This window comes from Phoca vitulina, unplaced genomic scaffold, assembly GCF_004348235.1.
Source record: "Phoca vitulina isolate PV1807 unplaced genomic scaffold, GSC_HSeal_1.0 scaffold108, whole genome shotgun sequence".
Classification (NCBI taxonomy): Eukaryota; Metazoa; Chordata; class Mammalia; order Carnivora; family Phocidae; genus Phoca; species Phoca vitulina.
The window spans coordinates 943916-971304 of NW_022589811.1; the positions used below are offsets into that span (position 1 = coordinate 943916).

At 48.6% G+C, this 27389-nt stretch overlaps 1 protein-coding gene across 3 annotated transcripts in view; it reads left to right on the forward strand.

Moving 5' to 3' along the window:
* Nucleotides 1-27389, forward strand: part of ACACB (acetyl-CoA carboxylase beta) — a 140088-nt gene that overhangs the window by 21723 nt on the left and 90976 nt on the right. The window contains exon 2 of one of the 3 annotated variants that reach the window (XM_032397988.1): nt 13223-13878. In XM_032397988.1, coding sequence (XP_032253879.1) covers nt 13232-13878 — 647 coding nt within the window. In that variant the 5' untranslated portion in view covers nt 13223-13231. Of the gene's footprint in view, nt 1-13222; nt 13879-24137; nt 24412-27389 lie in introns of those variants that run through there. The other 2 variants (XM_032397989.1, XM_032397990.1) reach the window with 2 other exon arrangements.

A 27389-nucleotide genomic window follows, 5' to 3' on the forward strand; every position in this document is an offset into this window, starting at 1 on the left:
TAAAAAACCATCGCCATGATTGTTTCCAACACCATTAACGGCATTTCCTTAACCCAGTACCCAGTTCATGCTCCGCGCCCTCTGTCCCAGAGATGTTGAACACTCGTTCTGTTCCAATCAGGACCCACAAAAAGGGTCCTATTAAGTCTCTCTTCATCTGTAATAGCCACCCCGCTGCCTTTATTAAACACCAGTTACTTATTGAAGAAACTCGGTCATTTGTCCCACGGAATTTTCCACATTTTGGATGTGGCTGATTACGCATCTCTCAAGCGTCCTTTAATGTGTTTATTAGTGCTCAGGTCTCGAGGCTTGAATCAGTTCAGGTCCAAACCCTTGGCAAAACTACTTCAGCATGCTGCCATGTCATTGTGTGCTATCCACTGCACGGCGTCGAGAAGAACCTAATGTCACGTTAGCCCGCTTTCAGGGATGTGAACTCCTCGGCGCACGTGGGAACCAGCGTCAGCCTGATCTCCCTTGTAGAGTCCCCAGCGGCCCTTCACTGAATAGTTTACAAGCCATGGACAATCAAAGCCCTACCTAGGTCAATGTTATTTACTGGTTGCAAATGTGGTTTCCTGCTTGCCTCCATCCTCATTCACTTATTAGCTGTCATTCTATAACATACGACTCTCATCCACCATCTGAAATACAGAGCATTTTCCTATAGGAAAGGCAGGATAAGTGCTCGATTGCGTCTTTTTTTTTTAAAGTCCGTTTTCAGAGTCATGAGTGGTGCCATTGGGAGCTCCCGAGATGTCAGTGAGGTTTTTGTTTTGAGGAACACGGCAACCACATGATTTTCGAAATTGCTTGGATGTATTTCAATCCACCGCAGTGATCACCTTTTTATGGGCCCAGGGCCCTACTTTGGCAGGGCAAGCCCCTTCAGGGTCCTTGCTTTCAGACAGGACAAGAAATCTCAGCTCACTGTGTACATTTCTGCCCCAGCCCTGGAGTGAGCCATTTCCCCCAAGCAGTCCTGGTTCCTTTTAGTGGGAAACATACTTAGAAATCATAATCTGGGACAAGGAATATTTTACAGGTTCCTCTTGTGAATCGTGGACTGGGGTCAGGGAGCTGGGTTAAGAGGCTTGTACAGTAGTTCAAGTAAGTGATAATAGGGGCTTGATCCTAGGTAAGGCACTCAGCACCATGCCTGGTGCGTTATGGAGAACATGATAAATATTAGAACACTCTTCGTTTGCGTTCTTTATATTAGTTCGTGTAAACCTCACCAAAAACTCTCTGAGGAAGGCAATCTTATCATCCCCACTGGATACACAAGAAAACCAAGGCTCAGAGAGGTGAGGAAATTTGCTGAAGGTCACACGGGAAGTAAAGAGCAGACATAGAACTTGGAGCTAGCCAAACCAGATTCCATACTCCAACCAATACACTGGGTCTTAATTTCAAACTCAGAAATGACCTAGATTAGTTTCTGGCAGAAGACGTGACCATCCAACGGGGCTGGCTTGCTGATGCTTGTTAAACTGGGATTCCAGCGAGGGTCTCCAGGACTGGGCCATGCTTCAGACCCTCTCCCTGCCCCGAAGGGTTTCTGCAACTGTGCCCTTTAGCAGGTGCAAATGGCCCCCGAGACTGCTCTTGGTGCCCTCTGGCCACACAACCTGCAAGCTCTCCCAGGCACATGTTCTCATGACTTAGTCTTTACCAGAGCCCTTGTGAGGTTGGCGTCATTCACAACTGAAGAGCTGAGGTCCAGAGATTCAAATATGGAACCGACGCTGCAGAGTTTCCTGGCTGCTGGTGGTGCTACGGCTCGAACCCCCAGGCCCTCCGATTCTGTGTCTAGAGTTCTTTTTGCTTTTCGTTCTGGAAGGGACAGGACAGAGGAAACGGTGCTCCTTTTTAGAGGGGCTAATCACCCATGGGGCTCTGTCGATTCCTCCCAACATTTGCAACCAGATTGCCAAAGCTGGTGGGAAATGCTGGGCAGCCTCGGAGGAGAGCAACTGTCCCCAGAAGGTCAGGTTGATTCAGGTTGGGAGTTACATTACCGCTTTTCAGGCCGGATGGTGCACTGGCCCTGCCCCGGGACTAGGCTTGGGGGAGGCCCTCAGCCAGCAGAGCCAGGGAATGTTGGTGGAAGGGATACCCACCACATCTCAGCTCAACATCAGGGAGAGGGCTTGCTCGACAAAGCCCCCCGGTCTCCAAGGCAGGGGCTGCTCAGCACAACCCTGAGTAGCAACGTTAATGAGAAAAAGAACTACAGTAATCACAGTAGCTCCCGAGAGCATGCTTCATTTATGCCAAGCTAAGCAGTCTACGGACGTGAGTTCATTGACTTGCCCGTCGGGATGCTGAGGTTGGTCCTGTTACTATCCCCATTTTACAGATGGGACAACTGAGCTCGGATTCACTGCTCTGCCTGCGGTCACATTGTGGGTGGTGAGCTGATTCTCCAGGCAGTCAGAGCGCAGAGTCTGTTAACTCTTGCACTGTAGCTCTCCATCACTCCGAGAAGGAGGTGTGAATCCCTTACGCCTCTCGTGACCCTGCAGAGTCATTTGTCCCTGTCTGCTGCCCCCCCCCCCGCCCTCCACCCCTTTCTCAGCGCCAGGCAGGCTGTTTGGTTCCTGGAAAGTGCCAGAGTTGCTGGCTTCTCCCGCTTCTAGGCTTTTGTGCCGCCTGCACCGTAGGCCGCCAACACTCTTCCTTCACCTTCCTGCACGTCCAACCGTCGACTTCGGCGGTCTCTACAAGGATGACTCAGGTGGGGACCCACCCCCCGGGCATTCCTCCAAGGCAGCTGCCCAGCTGGAACTGTTCAGGCTGGTTTTGCCTGGGCCAGCAGATCAACCCCATCAAAAGTTGGGCTTGGCTCACCAGGTGTTCATGGAGCACCTGCAGTGAGCCCGGGAAAACTGAAACTCACCAGCTTTTCATAAATATGTTTTCCTCCCCGAAGTTGTCCCCAAATAGGTGGCCGCTGATGCTGTACACCTGCTCGACTCTCAGATCAGATAGTTTGGGATTTGGTACCAAAAGCACAGACATGTAGACAATCTATGCTTACTCGCATGGTCCTTGGGCATCTCCGGAGACCCAGATGTTCTGACAAGTGATTAGTTTGAGAACTATCGACTCTCCCTGGTTCTCATTTCCGGACTTCGGATTCCACCCGTCGAAGAAGGTAGCCAGTTGATCAATCGAATCAACGGCCTGCCCACCTCCCCCGCTTACAAATGTAGGCTTTGGAGTCAGGCAGAGCAGGGTTGAATTCCACGTACTTCCAAGCTGTGTGACTTTGGGCGAGTTGCTCCCCTTTTCTGGGCATTGGGTTTTCATGCCCATTCTGTGAAACGGGATGAGAATACTACTTCCCCTGGGGCACCCGGGGGGCTCAGTCGGTGAAGCGTCTGACCCTTGGTTTTGGCTCGGGTCATGGTGTCAGGTGCATGCGAGCGAGCCCTGTGTGGAGCCCCATGAGCTCCATGCTCAGCGGAGAGTCTGCTTCTCTCCCTCCCCCCTCTGCCCCTCCCCTCCCCTCTCTCCAAAATAAATAAATTCATCTTAAAAAAAAAAAGAATCCTACTTCCCCTGCAGGACTTCTGTGAGGAGTAAACAAGAACCTGAACACAGGACAGTCGCTGCAATGGAAGGCGTCGCTGTGTTACCTATCAGCACGAGGTGCTTTAGCATTTGTGGTTTGGGAGTTAGGGTTGAAGTTAGAGTTAGGTGAAGGTTGAAATTCTCTTGCTCTCCCTGGGTACTTTTCCTTCTGGGGTGAGGAAGCAGGACATCTCACCTGCCTAGTGCCCTCAGCCCAATCACAGGGGAAGGCGACGTTCTTGAATTAATCCCTTCCTCCCCTGTGAGCTGCACCATCACGTGTCTTCTTCAGATGCAAAGAATATTAAAGAGAACAATGAGTATCCTTCACAGTAGAACACTTTGCTAATTGCTGCTCCTGGTTAAGTAACTTCGGCAGAGCCCCCATCTTCATCCAGTGGAGTTATTAATTCACCATGTAGCATGGTGCCAAGAGCAAACTCCTCAGGGAGTGGCCCTGACGCCTGACCGGTGGCACACGGGTGCCGGTTACCCAAATGTGAGTCCGTGGTGTGCATTTGCGGAGGAGGACGCTTGGCAGAATCCACACTGCCGGTCATCTGCCTTGTTCTTTGCATTTCGCTGCACCAAGAAGGGGAAGGTTGTGTTCAGTGACTACGCAGGTCTTGGCTGGTCCTTCTCCTAATCCTCTGAGGTGGGTGGGGCTTTGTCCTTTCCCTTCTTTTTTCTAGATGGGGAAACTCAGGCTCACCGAGGGAATGTGATGTGTTCGAGATGACACTCTGTGGGGTGGTGGGGGTGTCACTGCAGTGACTCAGCCTACCCTGGGCTCTCAGCGCGGCCAGTCATGGCACGTCCTAGGATGAACCACTCCAGGCATTGTACTCTGTGTCCTGCATGGGTGATCACCTTGGACTCCTGACAACCCTGTCTCGTTAAGGACGTCCTTACCTACGTTGCAGATAGCAACCTGAGGCTCGGGGAGGGTATTGCCCAAGGCTTACCCTGCTTGTAGGGGGCAAAACTGATAGGTGAACCCGGTTCAGCCTCCAGGGCACCACATGAGGTGCTCAAGAACGGTAGATTTTTGCTGTGAATGGTGCCTTGGTATAGAAGGAGCACTGGCCTGGAACCGGGACCTTAGCGCTGGTCATGGCTAATGTCGCTCATTTCACGAGGGACCTCTGGCCTCTGCTCATTTAAAAATAAGGATGCTAGCCTCGCTGATCCCCAAGTGTCCGCTCCTAGGCTGCAGGTTGGAGCAGGTGGATTTTTTGGGAAACACAGTGACCTGTGATACCCCCGTTCCTACAGGCTGGAGTGCAGGTTAAGGTATCCACTAGCCATCTTGGAATGCTCGCGTGGCTAGCTCCTATCACCTTCATTATCTCTGAATTAGCAAAAGGCCCTTGCGCCATCCACCTGCCAGCTGGAGGGTTCTTGGCTGCCCACCCTTCGCCCTGACATTCTGCTTCTCTTTCCATCACACCTCACCTGGCCAAACCCCAGCAAAGTGTCTGACGGGTAAACACATAGGAACAGAAGACACTTGTGATTAGGGGAGCATGTTCTAGAGACAGATTTGGCAAGAGGGTGATGGTATAAGCGGTGAAGTAGACCTAAGTACAGGAATGTGGCAAGCTAGTGGGGGAGGTGGACCTATGGACTGGCCCTTAAGTAGGCGAGCTTGAGTTCAGGGGAGGGCTGAACACGGACCTTCGCGAGTGGCTTATATTTGCGGGTGATGAATAAGGACATGGCTGACTTGGGTGAAAATTCACCCCCATTGGAGCACCGGCTCGTCCAGACTCCTCCCACCATGGTCCGATGCATGACACCAGCCTCCTGCTGAAAGGTGACACCCTGCAGGCTGGGTTCCCCTAGTCACCCTGTGGGCGCCTGTCAGATCCACATGACAGCGGAGCTGGTGGACGTGGCCACAGCGATGGTGAGTGGCAGCACACACCTACGAGTTCATCTTGGTGGGAGGAAAAATCCGAGTGTGACACGGGATCGCTGGTCGAACGCTGACGTTTTGCCCCCCTCGGTCCCTCGCAGCCCCGGCCGGGTCTGGGTGTGTGTTGCGGGGGTAGGGAGCCGCTGGGAAGCAAATCATGACCCCCGCTGGCCCCCTCCGGTCTTCATTTGGTCGCTGAGCCGCACTTGTTGGTACCGAGTGGTTTCCTGCATTCACGAGGACCGGAGCCACGATTGCTCTGACACCTGGTAGCTATTGCTTGGGTTTGGTCGGCAAGAAACAAAAATAGCTTTGGCTGAGCTCGGTTTTCAGGTCAGCTGGATTATTTCAGTGAAGGGCAACAGCTTGGCATGGCATGGTCCACAGAGCTTCGCTGGGAGGACTCCTCTGGCCTTTACTGCTCATGGGATCACACCACCTGCACAGTGCTCCTCCTGGACCACTGTGCATGTCTGGTGTTGTTAGTTTACCTGTTGCTCTGCTGCTCCATCTTCCAGGGACACAGCCAGGTGTCTGGTTTTATGATCACATCCATGTGCTCTTTGTAACACCGCCCCTTCTATGGAATTTATTTACATCCACTTTCGGTGGGGGATGGGCAGTGCTAAAGGTATGGGTGTCGGGGCTGGATTTGAGCAAAGTCAAGGTGCTGAGCTTCTCTGAGCCACAGTTTACTGAACCATGAAATGGAAGTAAAATAATGACAACAACTGTAGGAATATCCATCACAGTGGTTCTGAGGATTGGAGGCTGGCAGGCTTTCTACACTCGCGATGTGTACAAATGTGTAAATGCTGTCTGTGTCTATAGTGTTTATCCCAAGAGCAGATAAATGCAGGTAAATGGGGCAGGAGTGAGTATCCCCATTTTTACAGATGGGGAAACTGAGACCCAGAGTTTGTTTGGAAACTTTCTCAAACAGTTCCCCCTTTTGTTTCCGTGTACTCACTGGGGAAAAGTTCTTGTGGGGTGGCCTTTGGATCCCACATCATTACTCTGCAAAAAAAAAAAAAGGGGGGGGACATAGGTTTTTCTCTGCAGGTAACCCCTGCAAGATCGGTGTGGGGTGTTAGCTCCGTGGCCCCTTTCAGAATAAGAGCAGATCTTCAAGGATTTGCTGGGTGGGAGAGGGGAGCTGAGCTGGAGAATTGCTGGTCACTCCATTCATCAGAGGTTCCAATGTAGAGCTTGTCACCTGCCTGCGCCACCCCTCAGTCGCCTACCTACCATGCGTGTACCCCCCCGGTCTGCCTCGACATGGGTCCTATGTTTCCGGGCAGTGACTGACGTGCTTTTCTCTTTGGGGTAAGGAGATGCCAGCATTTCAATTCTATACACTCAACTCTTCCTTAGATCCCATGATTTCTTTTTTTTTTTTTTAAAGATTTATTTATTTGAGAGAGTGAGAATGAGAGAGAGAGAGAGAGAGTACATGACAGGGGGAGGATTAGAGGGAGAAGCAGACTCCTTGCCGAGCAGGGAGCCCGATGCGGGACTCGATCCAGGGACTCCAGGATCATGACCTGAGCCGAAGGCAGTCGCTTAACCAACTGAGCCACCCAGGCGCCCCAGATCCCACGATTTCAAACGTGCCCATTTAAGATGTGCCTCAGGTTGGCTACATGGGTATAAAGTGCCCTGCGTGACCCTCTACTTTGGAGCTGCTGTAGAGACACGGCCAGTCGCCCTGGCATTCCTGATAGGGTTTCGAAAATTCCAAAATTCAAAATTCAAAAATCAAAATTCCAGCTTGCCTCCAGCCATCAGGTGGTGCTCAGTTTGTGTGCGTGCCCGGATTTATCATTCATTCAGTACACGCTTTGGGGGTACCTACCACGTACCCTGTACCAAGCTGAAATGAATGACAATTGGTCCATGTCTCCAAGGGCCTCCGGATGGGCCTGGGGAGACTAGCAAACGCTGTTTCTCTGCTGTGTTGTCTTCATCGCCATGGTGGAGGCGGCGGACTCTTCTCCCCCGTCACGCCCTCCTGCCTGGGAAGGATGTAGCCCTCTAACCTGTTGGGCTGCCAAGGGAGCCAGAAGCTTTTGCAACATTTTTTGGTGATGCCATCTGCCAATGACTAATTTCCAAATCTGTCCTCAGGGGGCATGTGTGAGCTTGCAGTTTCAGGACGCTGACCTTTCTCGCTGACGCTTTTTAGACTTTTCGTGAACTTGCTGTGTGCTAGAGATGAGTCCCCCGAAGGACCTCACCTGTCCCCAGGAGGATCTCACCATTTGGAAACAGGAGTAGACATGGGGGTTTAGACCAGTGGTTGTCGCCCAAGGGCAATTTTGTCCCCTGAGATGTTTGGCAAGGCTGGAGACATTTTTGGTTGTCACAACTGAGGGAAGGGGTGCTCCTGGCATCTAGTGGGGGGAGGCCAGGGATGCTGCTAAGCACCCTACAAAGCGCAGCACAGCCCCCACCACCAGGAATGCTTCTCTCTCTCTCTCTCTCTCTCTCTCCTTTCCTTCCTCCCTCCCCCTCTCCCTCCCTTCCTTCCTTCTTTCCGTCCCTTCTTTCTCTCCCCGCCGGCCTCTGATTGTAGCCATCCTTGTGGCTGTGAAGTTGTACAATGCAGTTCTGATCTGCATTTCTGTAATGATGAAGGATACATCTTTCCATGAGCTAGTGGCCATTTGTATGTCTTCTGTGGGGAGATGTCTGTTCAAGTCCTTCCCTCATTTTAAAATCAGGTTGTCTTTTTGTTGTTAAGTTGTAAGACTTCTGTACGTACTCTGGATACTAAACCGTTATCAAATATGTGTTTTACAAATATTTTCTCCCATTCTGTAAGCTGTCTTTTCACTTTCTTGAGAGGGCCCTTTGATGCACAAAAGTGTTTAATTTGAATGAGGCCTACTTTGTCTATTTTTTTCTTTATGTTTATGCTTCTGGTGTCACATCTGAGAATCCACTGCCAACTGCAAGGTCACGACAATTTACTCCTATGTTTTCTTTTAAATTTTTTGTGGTTTTAGTTCTTATATTTAGGTTCTTGACTCATTTTTTTAAAAAGATTTATTTATTTATTTTAGAGAGAGTGAGAGCACGAGCAGGAGGGGCAGAGGGAGAGAGAATCTCAAACAGACTCCATGCTGAGCACAGAGCCCGACCCGGGGGTCGGGGGTGGGGTGGGGGGGGGTGGCTCAGTCTCACGACCCTGGGATCATGACCTGAGCCAAAAGCAAGAGTCAGATGCTTAACCAACTGAGCCACTCAGGCGCCCTAGTTGTTGACTCATTTTGCGTTAGTTTTTGTCTATGGTCCGAGTTAGGAGTCCAACCTCATTCTTTTGCTTGTGGAAATCAGTTGTCCCAGAACCATATGTTGAAGAGACTATTCTTTCCTCTTTGAATGATCTTTTTTTAAAAACTTTTTTAAAGTTTATTTATTTTCTTTAGTAATGTCTATACCCAACATGAGGTTTGAACTCACAACCCTGAGATTAAGAGTTGCATGCTCTTCTGACTGTCCAAGTTCCCCTCCCTGCCATCAAATGGTCTTGATATCTTCATCAAAAATCTATTGGCCATAGTTGTATGGGTTTATTTTGGGACTTCTCTTTCTGTTCCATTGGTCTAGATGTGTGTCCTTATGCCAGTACTACACTATTTTGACTGTAGTTTCACAGTAAGTTTTGAAATTGGGAAGGGTCAGTCCTCCAACTTTGTTCTTTTTTAAGGTTGTTTTAGCTATTTGGGTTCCCTTGCAGTTCTATATCTGTATCTTGCTTCAGGTAGTAGGGCCACCTTAACAATAGAAAGTCTTCCAATCCATGAGCATGGAATGGCTTGCATTTATTTAGGTCTTCTTTAATTTCTTTCAGCAATGTTTTGTGCACCAGCATTGTGCAGGTCTTTCACCTCCTTGGTTAAATTTATTCCTAGATATTTTATTTTTTTGGATGCTACTGTAAATGGAATTGTTTTCTTTTTTTTAAGATTTTATTTATTTGAGAGAGACAGCATGCGAGCGCACAAACGGGGGAGAGGGAGAGGGAGAAGCAGGCTCCCTGCTGAGCAGGGAGCCCAATGGGGGGCTCGATCCCAGGACCCTGGTATCATGACCTGAGCCGAAGGCAGATGCTTAACCGACTGAGCCACTCAGGTGCCCCTGGAATTGTTTTCTAATTTCCTTTTCAGATTGTTCATTGTTGGTACATAGAAACACAACTAATTGATCTTGTATCCTACAATTTTGCTTAGCTTGTTTATTACTCCTATTTGGGTTTTTTTTGTATGTGTGGATTCTTTAGGATTTTCTATACACAGGTATCTCCTGCTTTTTGAAAGTTCACGTTATGCCACTTTGCTTTTGTAAAAGACCTACATTAGATCTACATTAGTAGCTGTTTTTGCTAACCGGAAGAAATCAGAAGAAGATTTTTGCTTTTAGGAGAAAAGGTGAAAAGTGAAAATAGCATTCAGTGTTTGTTTTGCAGAGAGCTGTTAAAGAGGCAGCACATACCCTGAGCAGTGGCCGTAGCACCGCCAAGCTCCTTTGGCAAGAACTACACTCAGCAACTCAGCCTCAAGCCACCATAGCTTTGAACTATGTCTGTGAGCATCTGAGCTTTGTCTTGATTTATTTTGTGCATCCATTAGCAAGATGTGTCCTAAGCTACCCAGAAAAGAGAGGTTATTTTATGGGTCTAGGAATGCTCAAAAATGTTTCCATATGAATTAATGGTAATTTCTTCTTTGCTTTATGCCATTTCAACTTAGGAAAGGTTTCATAAGAACCTCTCTGCTTTTGGGTAGCAGGGAAACCTGTATAGGATCATGCCGACTATGGTTAGAGATGATTTTATCTCTTTGCTTCCAATTTGGATGGCTTTTATTTCTTTTTCTTGTCTAATTGCTTTGGCTCAGACCTTCAGGACATTGTTTAATAGCAGTAGTAAAAGTGATCATTCTTGTCTTGTTCCTGATCTTAGGGGAAAAGCTTCCAGTTTTTCACCACTAAGTATATGTGAGCTGTAGGTTTTTCATAAATGTGCCTTATTACATTGAAGTTCCTTTCTGTTCCTACTTTTCTGACGTTTTTTACCACAAAAGGGTTTGTATTTTGCCAAATGCTTTTTTTGGTGTTAATTGAGGTGATCATGTTGTTTCCCTCTTTGTTCAATGAATGTGGTTTGTTACGTTGACTGACGCTGAACCACCCTTGACTGGCTTTTCTTTAAAAAGAAACGTGATGGCCTTGAAAGAAAAACCCTCTTGATCCTAGGTATAACTTGGAAAATACCCTTGACAACATTTTGGCAAATTCTGTTGTGCAAAGTCTGCAGGAAGTATTCAGATCATGCAGTTCTGGGAAAACTTGAGAACTTTTCCCCTTAAGAACATAATGTTGAAATTTAAAAAGAGAAAACCTTTTAGATACTAAATTGATATGTTTGAACTTTGCGATCCTGCTTTTTTTTTTTTTTTTAATACTTCTGTTGTTCTGAAATTTCAACATGTTCAGTTTGTGTTTTTGTTTGCTTCTTAAAAATATTTACTTCTGGGGCGCGTGTAGGGCTCAGTCAGTTAAGCGTATGCCTTCGGCTCAGGTCATGATCCCGGAATCTGGGGATCGAGCCCTGCATCAGGCCTCCCACTCAGCGAGGCATCTGCTTCTCCCTCTGCCCCTCCCCCTGCTCGTGCTCTCTCTCTCTCAAATAAATAAAGTCTTAAAAACAATATTTACTTCATTTTTTAAAAAAGATTTTATTTATTTGACAGATAGAGACATAGCGAGAGAGGGAACACAAGCAGGGGTAGTGGGAGAGGGAGAAGCAGGCTTCCCGCCGAGCAGGGAGCCCGATGCAGGGCCCAATCCCAGGACCCTGGATCATGACCTGAGCCGAAGGCAGATGCTCAACGACTGAGCCACCCAGGGGCCCCAACAATATTTACTTCAAATAGCAATGATCTACTCATTAATAGGACAGAGTTAGTGTGGCAGGAAGAGGCATGGTAAGAAATCTGAATTCATGTATTTGACAAAATTAATTTCTGTCTTTTGTTAAGCTCTCACTTTTTAAAAAAGATTTTATTTATTGATTTGAAGAGGGAGAGAGAGAGAGAGCATGAGCAGGGGCAGGGGGAGAGGTGGAAGGTAAGGGAGAAGCAGACTGCCTGCTGAGCCGAGAGCCCGACATGTGGCTTGATCCCAGGACCTGGAGATCACAGCTTGAGCTGAAGTCAGATGCTTAACCATCTGAGCCACCCAGGTGCCCCAAGTTCTCACTTGTTACTGGACGCTGTTCTAGACCCTGGAACAGAACAGACTCCCCATGGCCTTGCTGGGTTTTCATTCTATTATAAGCATACCCCATGCCAGGTATACTAGTGCTAGGAAGAAGATAAGGCAAGGTGCCCTTCCTCCTTACAGAACCATGATGATGATTCTGACAGTAATACAGGAATACAATGATGATGGTGGTGGTGATGATGAAGATGATGATGACAGAAGCAATAGTCTATTTATATCTATAAATTGGAATATAGTGAAGGGTCTTTTGTTTCTTTTTGGATTGCAGCTTTATTGAGATATAATTCATATACCGTCCAGTTCACTCATATAAACTATATACTTCAGTACATTCACAGAGTTGTGCAACCATCACTACAATTTTATTTATTTTATTTTATATTTTATTTTATTTTTTCCATCACTACAGTTTTAGAACATTTTTACCCTCCAAACAGAACCCCTGTACCCTTTAGCTCCATCCCACCAGCCCTAGGCAACTACTAATATTTCTGTGTCTATGAATTTGCCTATTCTGGGATATATGGAATCATACAGTGTTGTCTTTTAGGACTGGTTTCTTTCATTTGGCATAATGTTTTCAAGATTCATCCATGTTGTAGCAATTCCAGTGATCCATTCCTTTTTTTTTTTTTTTTAAGATTTTTTTTTTTATCGGGGCGCCTGGGTGGCTCAGTCGTTAAGCATCTGCCTTTGGCTCAGGTCATGATCTCAGGGTCCTGGGATTGAGCCCCACATCGGGCTCCCTGCTCAACAGGAAGCCTGCTTCTCCCTCTCCCACTCCCCCTGCTTGTGTTCCCTCTCTCGCTGTGTCTGTCAAATAAATAAGATATTTTAAAAAAAGATTTTTTTTAATTTATTCATTTGAGAGAGAAAGAGTGCAAGCAGGGGGAGAGGCAGAGGGTGAAGCAGACTCTCCACTGAGCAGGAAGCCCGACATGGGGCTCGATCCCAGGACCCTAGGATCATGACCTGAGCCGAAGGCAGATGCTTAACCATCTGAGCCATCCAGGAGCCCCTCCATTCCTTTTTTTTACAACTGAATAATATTCCATTGTATGAATAGATCACCTTTTTTTTTTATCCATTTTTCAGTTAATGGACATTTGGATTGTTTCTACTTTTTGGGTTTTATGAGTCTATAACAAGAGTCCTTTAGCAGGCATGATCTGTTTCTCTCTTCCATGCATGTTTCTGATTTTTGGTGAGCATGTGTTCATGTACCTAAATTAGAGGTGAGAAACTGACATCCAGAGGCGTTCAGGAATGTGCCCAGGGCCACAGAGCACATGGTGGGCAGAGCTGCTTTGTCCACTGCCTTTCGCCTCTGGTGCTCCCAGCTGAATACACAGAACCCCAGCTGCCACGAGGCCCTTTAAGAGGAAATAACTCAATTTCGTGACTCTAAAATGTCTTTCCCTTTTTTCCTTACAGGTTTTTTGAATGATACTGCTGCTTTTTCTATCTTGTTTGATTTTCTCCCACTTGACCTTTTCCTGGTTAAAAATCTGGGGGAAAATGACGGACTCTAAGCAAGTCACCAAGAGTAACTCAGAAGGGAGCTGTATCCCAAGCCGGGAGCCCTTTCCAGCCTCAGACAGCTCAGGGAAACCACCCCAGAAAATCGAGGACCGCAGCCCTCCACCAGAGACTCCTGACCAGGCTGAGCCAGCCTCCCACAAAGGTCCCAAAGATGCCTGTCGGCAAAGAACTTCCAGGCCACCCCCACACCAGAACCCCCCAGGAAACCCCTGTTCCTCCGGTAGCACCCCCGCAGCTCTCCAAGCCAATGGGACAGGGACCGAAGTCCTGAAGACCCCGGATACCAATGGCCTGTCATCTCCAGCCAAGCCCCAGGGCCAGCGAGCCAGACCCCTCTCCAAAGAAGACGAAAAGCAGGAGCACATCAAGAGGCAGCTGATGACCAACTTCATCCTGGGCTCCTTTGATGACAACTCCTCAGATGAGGACCCTGGCGCTGGCTTGTTCCGAGAGTCTTCCTGGAAGGGCAGCCGGGCCAGCCTGGGGACCCTGTCCCTGGAGGCTGCTCAGACTGTAGGCGAGCTCGAGAACCCAGTCCCTGCTATGAGGTAACGTGACCTAAGTCCTCATAAGTGGGAGGCGCAGAGTTAGGGTGGGGGGCTGCCCCTTCCCCACTCAGTCAAGCCGTCTGCTGATGCCCACGTGTCTTGAGGGTAGTTACAGGAAATGCAGAAACCATAAGCCTTGCCTTCTTCCTTCCTTCCTTTCAAAATTATTTATTGAGCATCTACTGCGTGCCAGGAGACTGTGCTTTTAGAAGAGCTTGGCCTGGTTGGGGAAGACAACCTTGTGTGTGACTCATCATAATTTAAGCCGAATGCATGAAGGCTGACAAGAGCCACCCTGGGACAGTGGGGGCCCAGAGGGAGGGACAGTTTCCCTGCCTCCTGAAGAGACACTCATTTATTTGTTCGTTGGTCCTTTCAGCAGGTAACTGACAACTGGAATACATGCCTTCCTCTCGGGGTGCCTTCAAAGCAGAAACTCAGACACATTTGCTGCAAACCAATGCCTGTCGGTCCACTATGGGTGGGAGTATGTCCTAGGTGTGCAGTTGACGGCTTTGTTTTTGTCGTTGTGTTCAAGCTTTGCCACCTCCCTTCCCCAGTTACAAACAGAATACAGTAGTTCCGGGTGGAAAACTCGGGAAACAGACAAGCAGGGAAAAGAAAAGAGCCGCCAACCATCATTTCGCCAGTCGGAGAGCTCTCTGCCCCGCTTCCAGTGTCTCTTCCCTCCTTCTGGGCTGTTCCCTCCTCTGGGGGAAGAACCTCACTGGCTGTTCTTTTCAGCATCTCTTGTACTCTCTCTCCCAAATGTGAAAAGCCTGGATGAGGAGGTGGCTTCATCCATAGGCACCCATGTTCCAAGGGAGCTTAATTTGAACCCTGGTGACTGGAAGTAGAAGGTAGAGAAAAGAGAAGAGGCTAGTGTGCCCCGTCCTGATGATCTTCAGGGGGAAACTAGTTTGAGGTTCTGGAAGGGTTCAAGGAAGGGAAGGCTTCAGGGTCTGGTACAAAGTGTCAGAACCAGAGTTGGTTCAACCTTGGCTCTGCCACCCCCCACTGTGTGACCTTGGTCATGGCATTCACCTCTCCCGGCCTCAGTTCCTCATCTGGAAAATGCTCACGGGATGCAATGGGATAATGTTTGTAAAGTATGCATGGAGTTGGGTACACAGTAGGTACTTAATAAGCAGTAGATTCCCCTACAGCTCCTTTCCTTTGCTTGTTCTTTGTCCCCCGACCCCCAGCACCCACTTCACCCATCACTTTATAGTTTATATCAGTTATCCATTGATGCCTTAGGATAACAGTACAAGGCTGGTGGCGGTGGATCCCCATTTTGCAGATGATAAAACTGGGGCTCAGAGGTGAAGTACCTTTCCCAAGATCACACAGCTGGCAAGGGGCAGAGCCAAGCTTCGAGGCCAGGTCCGCCAGACTGCAGACGTGGGTCCACCGAGCCGCGGTGTGGTCCCTCCAGTGATGGCCAACATTCACACTCCTCCGAACTGGTTCTTAACTTCAGTGTGACAGTTTCGACAGGGATTAGGGAAAAGCAGATTAAATGAATTCACCCAAACTGACAAACATCAGAGATTATGTTAGAAGTGGATGTCCGACCCGGGGTTGCTAAGTGGTATCTAAGTAGGACAGGTGGCGAGATACATTTATCACAAAAGCCCCAGCAGGAAGCAAGATGGATATGTTGCTACTTTCAAGGAGCGTCCCAGCAGGGAGATGGGCAAAGTACAAATAAACAGGTAAACCGATAAGATCATCTCTCAGTGTGTCCAGTGCCAGGAGGAAGGCAGGTACAAGAGAGGGAGTACCTGAGGGGATCTATTTTAGAATGAGGTGGTCAGGTCAGTGGAGAGCTCTTGGAAGAGGCAACTTTCAAATTAGACTTGAGCAGGCCACCAGAACTTTCTGCCATGAGGGAATGTTCTAGAATGGAATGTTCTAGAACTGTGCTGTCCAATATGGTAGCCGTTAGTCACATGTGACTATGGAGATTGACATGTGGCTAGTGTGATTGAAGAAGTGGACTTAAAAATTTAATTTTAATTCCTGGAAATTTAAATGCCCCCATGGGGCTGCTGGCTATTACATCAGCCCAGCTTCAGCCCTAATGGATAAGAAGTCAACCATGTGAATTATTTCTACCGATGCTAATTAAAAACTTATCAAGACGGTAGGCGTGCCCAAACAGCAACATTATTACTAGTATTATTTTCTCCCGAGTTTTGGATTCCTAGAAAGTTGTGAGGATCAAATGAATTAACATGTCTAAGGTATTAAGCAAGAGAATAAAGCACTCAATAAATGGTAGGTTAAAATATGGAGCTGGGGCAAGTCTCCCCACTGTCTCCCCACTGTCTCCCCACTACTCACTGTCTTCCACCTCCATTTTTAGGGGTCTTTGCTGGTTTGTGCTTAAACCACAGCTTTTTTGAGCTGGTCAATTTATGAAGGCAGAAGATATTTATTTATTTATTTATTTATTTATTTATTTATTTATTTGAAGATTTTATTTATTTATTTGACAGAGAGAGAGAGACACAGCAAGAGAGGGAACACAAGCAGGGGGAGCAGCAGAGGGAGAAGCAGGCTTCCCGCCGAGCAGGGAGCCCGATGCGGGGCTCGATCCCAGGACCGCAGGATTGTGACCTGAGCCGAAGGCAGACGCTTAACGACTGAGCCACCCAGGTGCCCCATGAAGGCAAAAGATATTTAACTAAGAGCCTGTCTTTGCATGACAGTGCGCCAAAATAGTAAATGAGTTTTCTGCCTTTGTATCTTCATGACATAGAAACTTAGCACTGTAGGGAAATCTTTTATCAGGATGGGGGGAGGGGAGCAGAGGGATGTTGGTTTTTTATAAACTGTGGGGTGGTGGGAGATGCAAAGGGCCACATAGGGCACAAGGAGGCCCAGTGTGCTGTGTGACCTTGGGTGGGTCCCTTACCCTTTCTGAACCTCTGCCTCCTCATCTACAGCATGAGGAGGCTGGACCAGCCCCCTGAAGTGTGACCCCTGGTCACCAATCTCACTGGGCATATGGTTATTTTGCCCCCAATCTATGTGCTTTCCAGAGTGTGGAATTTAGGATTTTGGCACCCAGGACAGCTCAGGTAGTTCTGCTGGTGCCTCCCAAGATACTGGCATTTCTGTGAGGAACGTCCCCAAATGAGGGGCCTCTGCTGGAGGAGACCAGCGTCGGTTCGTTGTTCCTAATGACCTGGAATGAGAATCCCGTGGGGCGGTATCTTCACTTAGACACTTAGACGGTTGTCCCGGTGCTGCTGTCTCTGGCGGTTGGTCGGATGAAAAAAATGACGTCATAACCTGTGTGTTCCAGCCTGTTGGAAACAATGATATCAGAATGAAGCCGAGTGTTCTGTCATCCTCTTGTAGAGTTTTTGACTTGGTATTTTGGCATCTTTGGGACCCTCAATAGCCTGGTGTTTGGCAGTCCGCCATTGACCCTTTTGCTCATATCTGTTGGTAGCATCTTGGGTCAACTCTGAAGAAATGTTCAGGGGGACCTCCCAATCCCCCCAAACCCTCCAGAGTGTTGCTTTGTGGAGGGCCACTGCTGGGCTTTTTCCCTTATACAGGGTGGAAATGCCCAGGCCACTTTGAGATGTGGGCAGGTGGCTTGCAACCAGCTGGAGGATTGAGGAAATGAAGCCTGACATAGAAGGCCAAGGTGGTGATAAAGAGTCCCTGTTAGAATCCAGGAATCTCCCTGTATTATTATTTTTTTCTGATCAGCTGCTAAATGTGCTGCACTCTCGGGTACATCCCCTAACCTTTTGAGGCTCAGTTTCTGCAATATGGAGGCAGGGAGTAGGGGTTTGAGCTAGTTCTTGCAGTCCTCCCCATTTCGCAGACAGAGAACGAAGACGTGGGGGGTTTATTCCAGGGGTTTATACTCACGTGGAAGCCACAGCAAAGAAGTGGCATAGATATATCCGTGGATCCTCCCTGCTGCTGGCAGTTTCTCCAGAGAGCCGCTTGGCCTCTGTGTCACCTCGAAGGTCTCCATGTGGTCCATGCTGGCCTCTTCCTGCCAGGCCACCAGCTAGGCAGCTGGATAGAAAAGGCGCCTGTTTACTTTTGTGGCATGGGGGGAGCTCTTTTTGAATGATCTTCAAAGGGGCCTTTGTCTTCCCCCTGTGCCCTCACGTTTCCAGAATCCTCACACTTGCATCCCCATTCTGGGCCTTTGTGCTTGCTGTTCCCTCTGAACTGAAATGGTCACTTTCCCCCTCATGCCCTTAAACCTCCCCCCAGGGCCTGTTTCGAGGTGTGTGACCTGTGCAGTCAGCTCTGCTGTCATCTTCTTGAAATTCTTAACTTTTGAACAAGGGCCTCCACATTTTCATTTTGTACTGCGCCCCATACATTCTGTAACCCATCTGGCCTGCGCATCAAAGTCATCTTCTCTGAAGGGCCTTCCCTGTCCCTCTGCCATCTTTATTTTTTATTTATTTTTATTATATTTTAAAGATTTTATTTATTAGAGAGAGAGCATGAGTAGGGGGGAGAGGCAGAGAGAGAGGGAGAAGCAGACTCCCCACTAAGAAGGGAGCCAGATGCGGGGCTCAATACCAGGACCCTGAGATCATGACCTAAGCCAAAGGCAGACATTTAACCGACTGAGCCACCCAGGTGCCCCCCTCTGCCATCTTTAAAGTATTCCCCATATGGCTCTGTTTCTTGATTGATTGCTCTGGTGTGTTTTCACAATACTTAATCACTCCTGGAGATTGTGTCTTTAATTTCCTTATATGTTGACTTGGTTGTTACCTATCTCCTATACTGGCCGGCAAACTCTATGAAAATGGGGCCATATGGGTTTCTGCTTTTCCCCACTGCCTAGCCTAATGTGGGTTCATGGTAGACTCTGAATAAATAAATGCATGAAGCAGTGATCAACCCATACTTGCCAAAGACAGAATTCTGCATTCCTGGGGCATGCAAAACACTTTATGAATGAATCTGGGAATGAACAAATGGATGCATGGATGGATGGATGGATGAATGAATGAATGAATAGGTGGATGAATGAACAAATGAACAGATGGATGGATGGATGAAGAATGAATGAATGAATGAACAAATGGATGAATATATGAATGAATGAATGGATGAGCAGATGGATAAATGAATGGATGGATGGATGAATGCACAAATGAATGGATGGATGGATGGATAGATGGATGGGTAGGTGGATAGATGAGTAGGTGGATGGATGGATGAATGAATGAATGGATGGATGAATGAATGGATAAATGGATGGATGGATGGATGGATGGATGGGTGAATAGGCATTTTATTGTTGCTCTTTGGCAGCAATAGCATTTTTGTTTTCATAAAACTGTTTCTGCATAAATCTTGTAACTTTGTAGATTAGTTCTTTGGTTAAACCCCATTTTTCTTCTGCATTTTATATGGTTGTACAATCTCCCTGTTCCCTTCCATCTTCCCAGCTGGTGAGGGCGGGCTATGATTATGGGCCCAATGACTTTGTGCTGTCTGTTGAAGTCGCCTTCTTGTCTCTTCCCTTTTGGGTTCATCTCAGGCCAGGGGTTGGGATTGGCTCTTCCTTGGACTTGGAAATAGTCCCCAAGGTTTGGAATTCCCATGCAAACCCTTAGAAACAAATCTGGTGAGAACATTACATGTGACAGAATAGTTGTTCACATATTGTGGAATGAAGGTTATGGGGTCATCCCACTTTGGTCAACAAGGGGCAGTGTGGTTGGTGCACAATGGGTCTGGGGTAAGGTACCGGTTCAGAGCCGTGTCTTACTAGTTAACTAGGTAACAACCCTAATAGTTCTACCCTGTGGGGTGCATGTTTGGACTGAATGGGATGGGACAGGTTCGGGATAGCTCAACTGCAGTCCTGAAATTTAAAGTTATGACCCGGAAGCTCATAAGTTGGCCATGAACTCATTTAGAAGAAAAATCCACCTTGAATAGATGTGAAGTTGTTTGTAGTCTTTGTTTATCCTGTTTTGTGTGAATATTCATGCCTCTGCTGCAGAAATAGTAACATGAAAATGTAAAACATAAGGCTTTACCATCCTCCCCCAAAAGTTCTCAAATTCCAAAGCATACTAAGTCCTGGGAGTTTCGAATTTCAGATAAGGGATTGTGGATAATGTAATGTGCTTACAATGTTCCCTGTCAGTTAGTAAGCACAGATAATGCTTGTGCTTAATAAATGTGTGTGTGTGTGTGTGTGTCTGGAAGTCTATAAGGAATGTGTCAAAATAGTTAGCAATCATTGTCTTTATATGGTGCAATTATAAGTCATTTAAATTTTCTTCTGCATTTTCTAACTTTCTGCTGTAAATATTGTTAATAACAAATATTAATAATGTTTACTAATAAAACATTATAAAAAGTATTGGGGAAAAAAGTGAACCAGTCCTCTCACTTCCTGCATAAGAAGCTGATGCCCAGAGAGGTTCAGGGGTCTATCAGGGGTTTCCCAGCAGGATGATCATAGGCCCTGAGAGCCATTGGAACCCTCCGTAGGTGCGGATCAGAAACTGGTCTGCAAACTCCCACTGTTGACGCTTAACTTGGGCTCCAGGAAAGATGTCTCCACCCTCCTCCTAACCTGTTCTTAGCATTAGTGAGAAGAGTCAGGAGGCAGGGCAGCCATTAAGCTGTGTGACCTTGGGGATGTCACCTACCCTGGCAGGGGGCTGGACTGGGATGCTCTGAGGTCCTTTGCTTTTGTTTCTTCATGTATGGAGAGGTACATGGGGGGCTGGGGTGGGGGGAGACGGCAGTGGTAAAGTTTGTTAATTTAGAACCATTTTCTCCTTGGCCGGTTACTGTGGATGGTCTGGGTACCAGGTAAGCCTAAGGACAAAGTCAGAGATGAAACAGTCACATGGAGAAGCCAAGGTTTGTCCCATCCCTTCATCGGCTTGGAAGCACTTATCACAGCCCTGCTGGGCGCCAGGCTCTGCGACAGCACTATGGGCCCACAGACGGTGGGATCTGCCTCCTGCCCTGGGAGAGGCGAGTGGAGGGGTCGACGAGGCCACAAGCCCGGAGCATTTCCCATCGCAGGTGGAGAGAGTGGCCGGCTGCGGGCTGGCACGCTGACTCCTCCATTCGGCTGTCAGGTGGCCTGGGCCGAGCTCTTCCCTTTCTGTGCCTCAGCATCCTCCAGGACGAGGTCACAGTGGTCCCTACCTCACAGGGCTGGTGTCAGGCTTACTTGAGTGACTGGGAGCCTGGCACTTAAAGCCGTGCCACGGCGTGATCTCCGTCATTCGATGCAAAGCGCGGTGTCATACGCAGGACCCGCAGTTGAGACAGGTCTGGCTTCCCATCGCAGACCAGTCCCACGGACCTCTCCCAGCTGCAATTTCCTTCCCTGTCGAAACGAGATAATGCTGGCGTCCACCTCACAAGCGTGCTGAGATCACATGCTGAGAAGAAGTGGCGGGTGTGGACGGCCCAGGGGCTGTCTTGGGTGCCAGCGCGGGAATGGGCAACTTCCAGAGTTCTCCCCTGTGGTCATGGATCTTCCCAAGCCCTGCCAGGCATACGACTTTAAGGTATAGCAACCTGTGTCCTCAGAGGAGGAAGAGGAGGGAGGCAGGTGAAGTGTCCCTGACAAAGGGATGAAATACAGAGCAGCACACAGGGCCTGGGGCTTTCCCCTGCCGCCTCCCCTTGCTGCACGCTTCCGTGCCAAGAGTGTTGAGTTTAAGAGAGGTTTCCCAAGGCAGACCTCAGAACCCCGGGGAGGCGCAGTGAGGGAACGGCGGGCGAGCAAGCTGACACCTGGGACCTCGCTGCACCCTTCTGTCCCAAGTAGCATCCCGGGGCGGCTTGCAGTGGGCATCCCCCAGGTCCTTCCTGCTCATCATCACCCTCTGCACCTCTTCCCTGCTCCGAGTAGCCAGCCGGTCAGAAAACTTTAAATTGCCTATAAATACTTTTATTTGTCCCTCAGTGAAATCCCATGGATCTTTTGATCATGTTTTAATTTATTCATTCCTTTATTGATTTAGGAAGGGGCTGGCAGAAACCCCATTTCCAAAACTTTTTAGCTCCTAAGGTGTTTTCTGGGAGCTTCGGGGAAAGGGGGGGGGTCCCTGTTTTTGCGTTGTTTCATTTGTGGACTGGATATTGAGGTTCGGAAGAGGTTAGCTCTTCATACAGGGTATAGAGCGCCTGAACATCCCTTTCTCTCTCTCAAGTATCTGTATCCTGCTTTAGAAAAATCTGTCACTTCTGCTCTATGCCTAATGTAACATTGCCCCCATCACATATCGAAAGGGATTGTTTTATTTTTCTTTGAATGAATGCACATTATATGTGGATGATGCCACAGAGTAGTGGAGAGAAGGCGTTTGCTCAAGGTCACCCAGAGCGTAGGGACAGGCTCGAGGCCACTCGCTGCTTAGGCCTTTCCACTGTGTGGCTGGCCACTTGCAAGTGCACTCTCTTATTGTGTGTGCGTTGCCACTGACCTGGGTTTTCCTTCTGCAGTAACAACAAGTTAAATTTAGCCTCTGAGGAGTCTGAGCAAAGGGCTTATAGCACGAGACCGCATCTGCAGCCAAGTTCGGAGTGTGTCATTGAAATCACAGTGACGGCTGTTTAAAGGAGATGTTTATTTAAAGGCAGTGTTGTGTGTAGGCATGGACATTATTCTTTCCTTCCCATCTTCTATACCTTATAATGCAGGCAGAGAAAAATCCAAGTCACAATCACTCTGATGACATGCAAAGCGCAGACATCGAAGTGAAATGCCTTTCTTGAGCAGCCCCCGTGTAAAAGTGAGGTGTGTTAGGACGTCTCCAAGGCTGGATTAGTGGAGAAGTTGTCTCCCATTTGATCCTAACTGATTGGGGGTAGGGTAGGGGTGTTTTGAAATACTTTCATTTCCTGATTTTAATTGTTTTCCCTATTTTGAGATGATTATATTTAAATTTGGGTCATTTTGAGGATGAATTTTTGGGGGGTTTAGTTTGGAACTTTAGAAAGTAAATCAGGCTGCAGTGGGTCGGTTTTTTTGGAGGGAGTGAAGACAAGGCCATGAAGAACCTTTTAGAAATTATGAAGAACTGAGAATTTTGTTCACCTGTTTTATTTTTTAATCCTCGTGCTGAGAAAGTTACTATATGGTTAGAGCACAGCTAACTGGTGCCCTCAGGCAGGGCTGCTTATACAATTCCTAGGGGAGGAATTCACATTGTGGCCACATGGACGGCACCTCCTGGAGGCGTGGCCCTAGCTGTGCCTTTCTATGGGGATTCATTCGCAAACATTTACATTATTTTCTGGGTTTTGTTTGCTGTGAACATAGGCTGCATTTATTATTATGCAGTGTTTCCTAGGCAGTGTTTTCAATCCTTTTTATTTATTATAACTCCTTGCAGAAGCATTCATTCATTTGAACTGGAATCTGTTTGCCTGGGTTCAAAGCTCAGCTCCCTCACCCTTGGGAAACGTACATCTCTGGGGCACATTTCCTTATCAGCATTATGGAAATAAAAACAAAAGGATCGCTATGAAAGAAGACAAAGGCACAAAAGAGCACTGTGTGTTAGTCTTAGCAGAAAGAAGCTTATTACTAGCTGCCACCATACATCGCCGAGGACTGTATTCCTTACGCTGTGCCTTTCGTTCCCGTGACTTATTCATTCCATAACTGGAAGCCAGAAAGAAACCTATTTAGGGTCACAGGGCAGCTGGGGTCTTTCCTATCTCAAAAGAGCTCCCTTTACTGGGTAACCCAGGTGATCCGAAGTGTGTGTTAGGATCTCACTCTGGGGGCAGAAGGGCCTGGAGCAAACATGTCCCCGGGAATAGAGGTGAAAGAATAAGCAAAAACAGGAACTTGGAAGCCAGAAGTTGACTTGCCTTGGGGGGCTTTTACCAGGCACTCTGGTGACATCTGACTCATTTTAAATAAACCCTCTTTTCCACCACTTCCCTATTGTGTGTATTCAAGCACATTAAATGCTTGTGAGTTTTTCCCAGCTGCCAGGATGTAGGGCGGGGTGTGCCATCCTGGAACCCTTCTACTCCAGTCAGGGGAGCTGGGGAGGAAAGTAGCCAAGAGGGCTTTTTTAAGTCTCTGGCCGCCGTCTCCTGGCGCCCAAGGTCAGCGGCGGCTCCGTGATTGGCCGGTCCGGGGGGCGGGACCTGGTTCTGTCGGGGACAGGAGGCGGGGCCCGGTGAGGAGGCCGGGCCTTGTGCAGGGGGCGGGCCCCTCCTGGGAGGTGGGGTTCGTTTGGGGGCGGGGCCTGGACGGGCGCGTCCGCCCGGGACACTTGCGCGCAGGACTCTTTTCGGGATGGAGGAAGCGCCCAGCTTGGTCGGGCACCAGCCGGCCGCAGCACCACCCGGCGCGAGCCGCTCTCGGACCCACCTGGCTGCCCTGCTGGGCCCCGGGACCGGGGTCCGCTCAGGAGGTTAAGGGGTGCATGCTCTGCATCCCGGCGGGAGCCGGCTGGGATTGGCCGGCGGGCAGGTCAATATGAGCCCTGCCAAGTGCAAGGTCTGTTTCCCTGATCGCAAAGTGAAGTAAGTAAGCCTGCAATTTTAATGACCGTTATCTTTTGCCAACTTATGCACCGTGTGCCCCCGCCGCTAGTAAACACGAGCTCTGTGTCCCCTTAGCGCCACCTCCTCTTCCCCACCCCCACCAAAGAAATGCAGACTTCAGTTTGGCCACTGGGGAGATGCAGCCCGCCTTGCAACTGGCCTTGGTGGTTGAAGGGGAGGCCGGATTGGCCGGATTTGGCCGTGATGTTGATTGGAGGGGCTCTTAGGAACACACGGGTGGATAGGCTGGTGCGGGGCCACGCTTTCCTCCTCTTCCTCCCCTTAGCCTTGATAAAGCCTTGATGGTTGCGGAAGGCAGGCCTTTTTGAAGTGATTATGAAGTCCTGGGCGAATCAAGGGCCACCTGAGCAGGCATCGCATTTAAGGTTGTTTTCTGAGCAATGTGTAGGCATTTCTGTGCCCTAGCGCTTTCTGGCCCCACCTGCTTGATTTCTTGTCTTCATTTTATTGCATTAAAAAAAACTACCCGAAGTAACGTTATGTTTGTTGTTGAAAAGTCAGAAAATTCTAGATAAGCGAAAAAGAGGAACAAAATTCACCCGTAGCCTCCTCTCCCCACCCACCCCCGCCCATCCCATGATCTTTTAACAATTGCTGGGTAGGTACTGAGCTCATAAGCCTGTCAGGGAAGTGAGGTCTCTTGGAGCCAGAAGGCTGGTTGTTTAGGTCCAAAGATGGGGGTTCAGAGAGGGCAAGAGATATGCCCAGACAAGCAGCCAGCCCTCCAGGAGGGAGACTGACCTTCCACTTCCCTGGTCCTTCTGAAAGGAGAATAACGGGGCCTTCAAGGGGAATCTTTCTATTGCTCAGGGTGTGTCTGAGCAAAGGACCTGCAGTTGGGCAGGGGTCCTGGGTTTGGATCACCGTCTTTCTTGTGCACTGTTTGGTGGACCATGGTAGTCACGTTTCTTGCACTTTCCGAGCCCTGATCTAACCTCTTTGGCAAAACCCCTGAAGCCCTACAGTGTACCCGAAGCAGGCCATGTGGTCCATAAAGGACATATCCTTCCCCCCCCCAATCTGTAAGGCTATTTACACAAAAGTTTAACATATAAATCTTGAATCACGTTTTATTGTACAGTTCAGTCCCAAAGGAACCTTTTCACAAACCACTTTAACCCAAAAGAATAAGCCTGCAGGAATTGAAATTGTCCCATTACAGGTGATTTCACCGCCCTGGAAATTCTGCTCAGAACCAAGGCCAGCTGCCAGGTTGAAATGTTGGTTGCTGATCTATGGGTGGTTCTCACCCCCAACTGCACATTCGAATTCCCTGGAGAGGGGAGGAAGGCGGGCTTTTGAAAAATGTAGATGCCTGGGTGTGCTCCCTCTGCCTCCAACAATCCCTCCCGCCTCTAACAATCCCTCCTGTCCTAGGGATGCTGATTAATCGGTCCAGGTGGGGCCTGGGGATCAGCATTTTTAAAAGTTCCTCTCTTGCCGGAGCGTAGAGTCAAGCTGAAAAGCACTGCTTAACTCAGAGTTGGCAAACTGTTTTTTGTCCAGGGCCAAATAGTAAATATTTCCGGCTTTGAGACCATATGGTCTCTGTCACCTCTACTCAGCTCTGCCATTTACTGCCCCGGCATCCACAGAGAATACATAATTGAATGGGTCGGACCGTATTCCAATCACACGTAATTTATGGAAGCTTGAAATTCACGTAATTCTCACGGGTCACAAAATAAGATTCTTTCAACCATTTAAAAATACAAAAGCCATGATTAGCTTGTGGGAGGTCCAAAAGCAGGCGGCAGCCTGGATTTGGGTTTTGGACCCGAGCTTAATGACTCCTGGTCTAGCCAAGGTGGCCATCCCGGGAAGCGCTAAAGAGGCAGGGGGCCTGAGGAATTTCCAAGGGTCCCCTTTGTCTGGGAGCCCAGAGATGAGTTCAAGGTTAGCAGCCTTGACTAAGCTCTGCAGCGTCCTTTCTGCCTTACTTGCTCGGTGATAATAGTGAGACCTTTCCGTCCATCAGGTCTCAGCAGCCGCCGTCCGTGTTTTATAAAAGAGAAGTGAGGGGATAGGGTAGGGACATAAGGGCTGGTTAATGTCAGGGCCACAGCCCGATGGCTCCACCTTGGGGCTCTTAATCATGGCTCCCCTGCAGAGAGGCACTTACCGCACGCCAGGCCCAGTGCTGAACCCTGGATGCATACTCTCGGAGGCAGATGCTCTTAATGTTGTCAATATTGTGATCCTGTGCGGGAAGCGAGGGACACTACTGAAGCATCTTTCCCAAGAATGCGCAGGTCATGAGTAGTAGATTCTGCATTCAAAGCCTGGGGGGATGGCTCTAACCTACCGGGGTTTCTGTTGACACTTGGGGCCCTGTATTTCTTTGTGGTGGGGGCTGTCCTGAGCATCCTAGAATATTGAATAGCATCCTCGGCCTCTACCTACTAAATGCCAGTGGCACCCCCCCATGGCCCCCCGCTTAGTTGTGAACACAAAAAATGTCTGCAAACATGGGCCTTATGTCTCCTGGGGAGCAAAACTGGCCCCAGCTGAGAGCCCTGCAGTCCACAGATTGCCTCTCAAATGTAGGTGCTTGTTTTTTAAAGTCCAGACAATAGAGATAATCCCATTTATCTCAACCATCTTTCTGCCTCAAACTTAGACTCCAGGGCGTGGGGGGGGGGGTGGTGGTGGTGGTCAGAGTCTGATTGGAAGCCCAGTGTTGCCACTGGTCAGCTGTGTGACTTGAGGTCATTGGGCCTCTCTGAGCCTCAGTTTCTTTGTTGTGAACAGGGAATGGCGGCCTCCCATGCACGGGGCTGTGGGGATTCAGCGTGAAGCCAGCCCCCTGTGCCTGATTCACAGTGATGCTCCAGAATGTTTACCCCTTCCCTCTCCGTTTTTCTGCCTGGGCTTGTGCCTGAGAAGCTGACTGTGTTTGGTGTTGGGCTGATAGCTCTGGTGTGTAGTTGATTGCA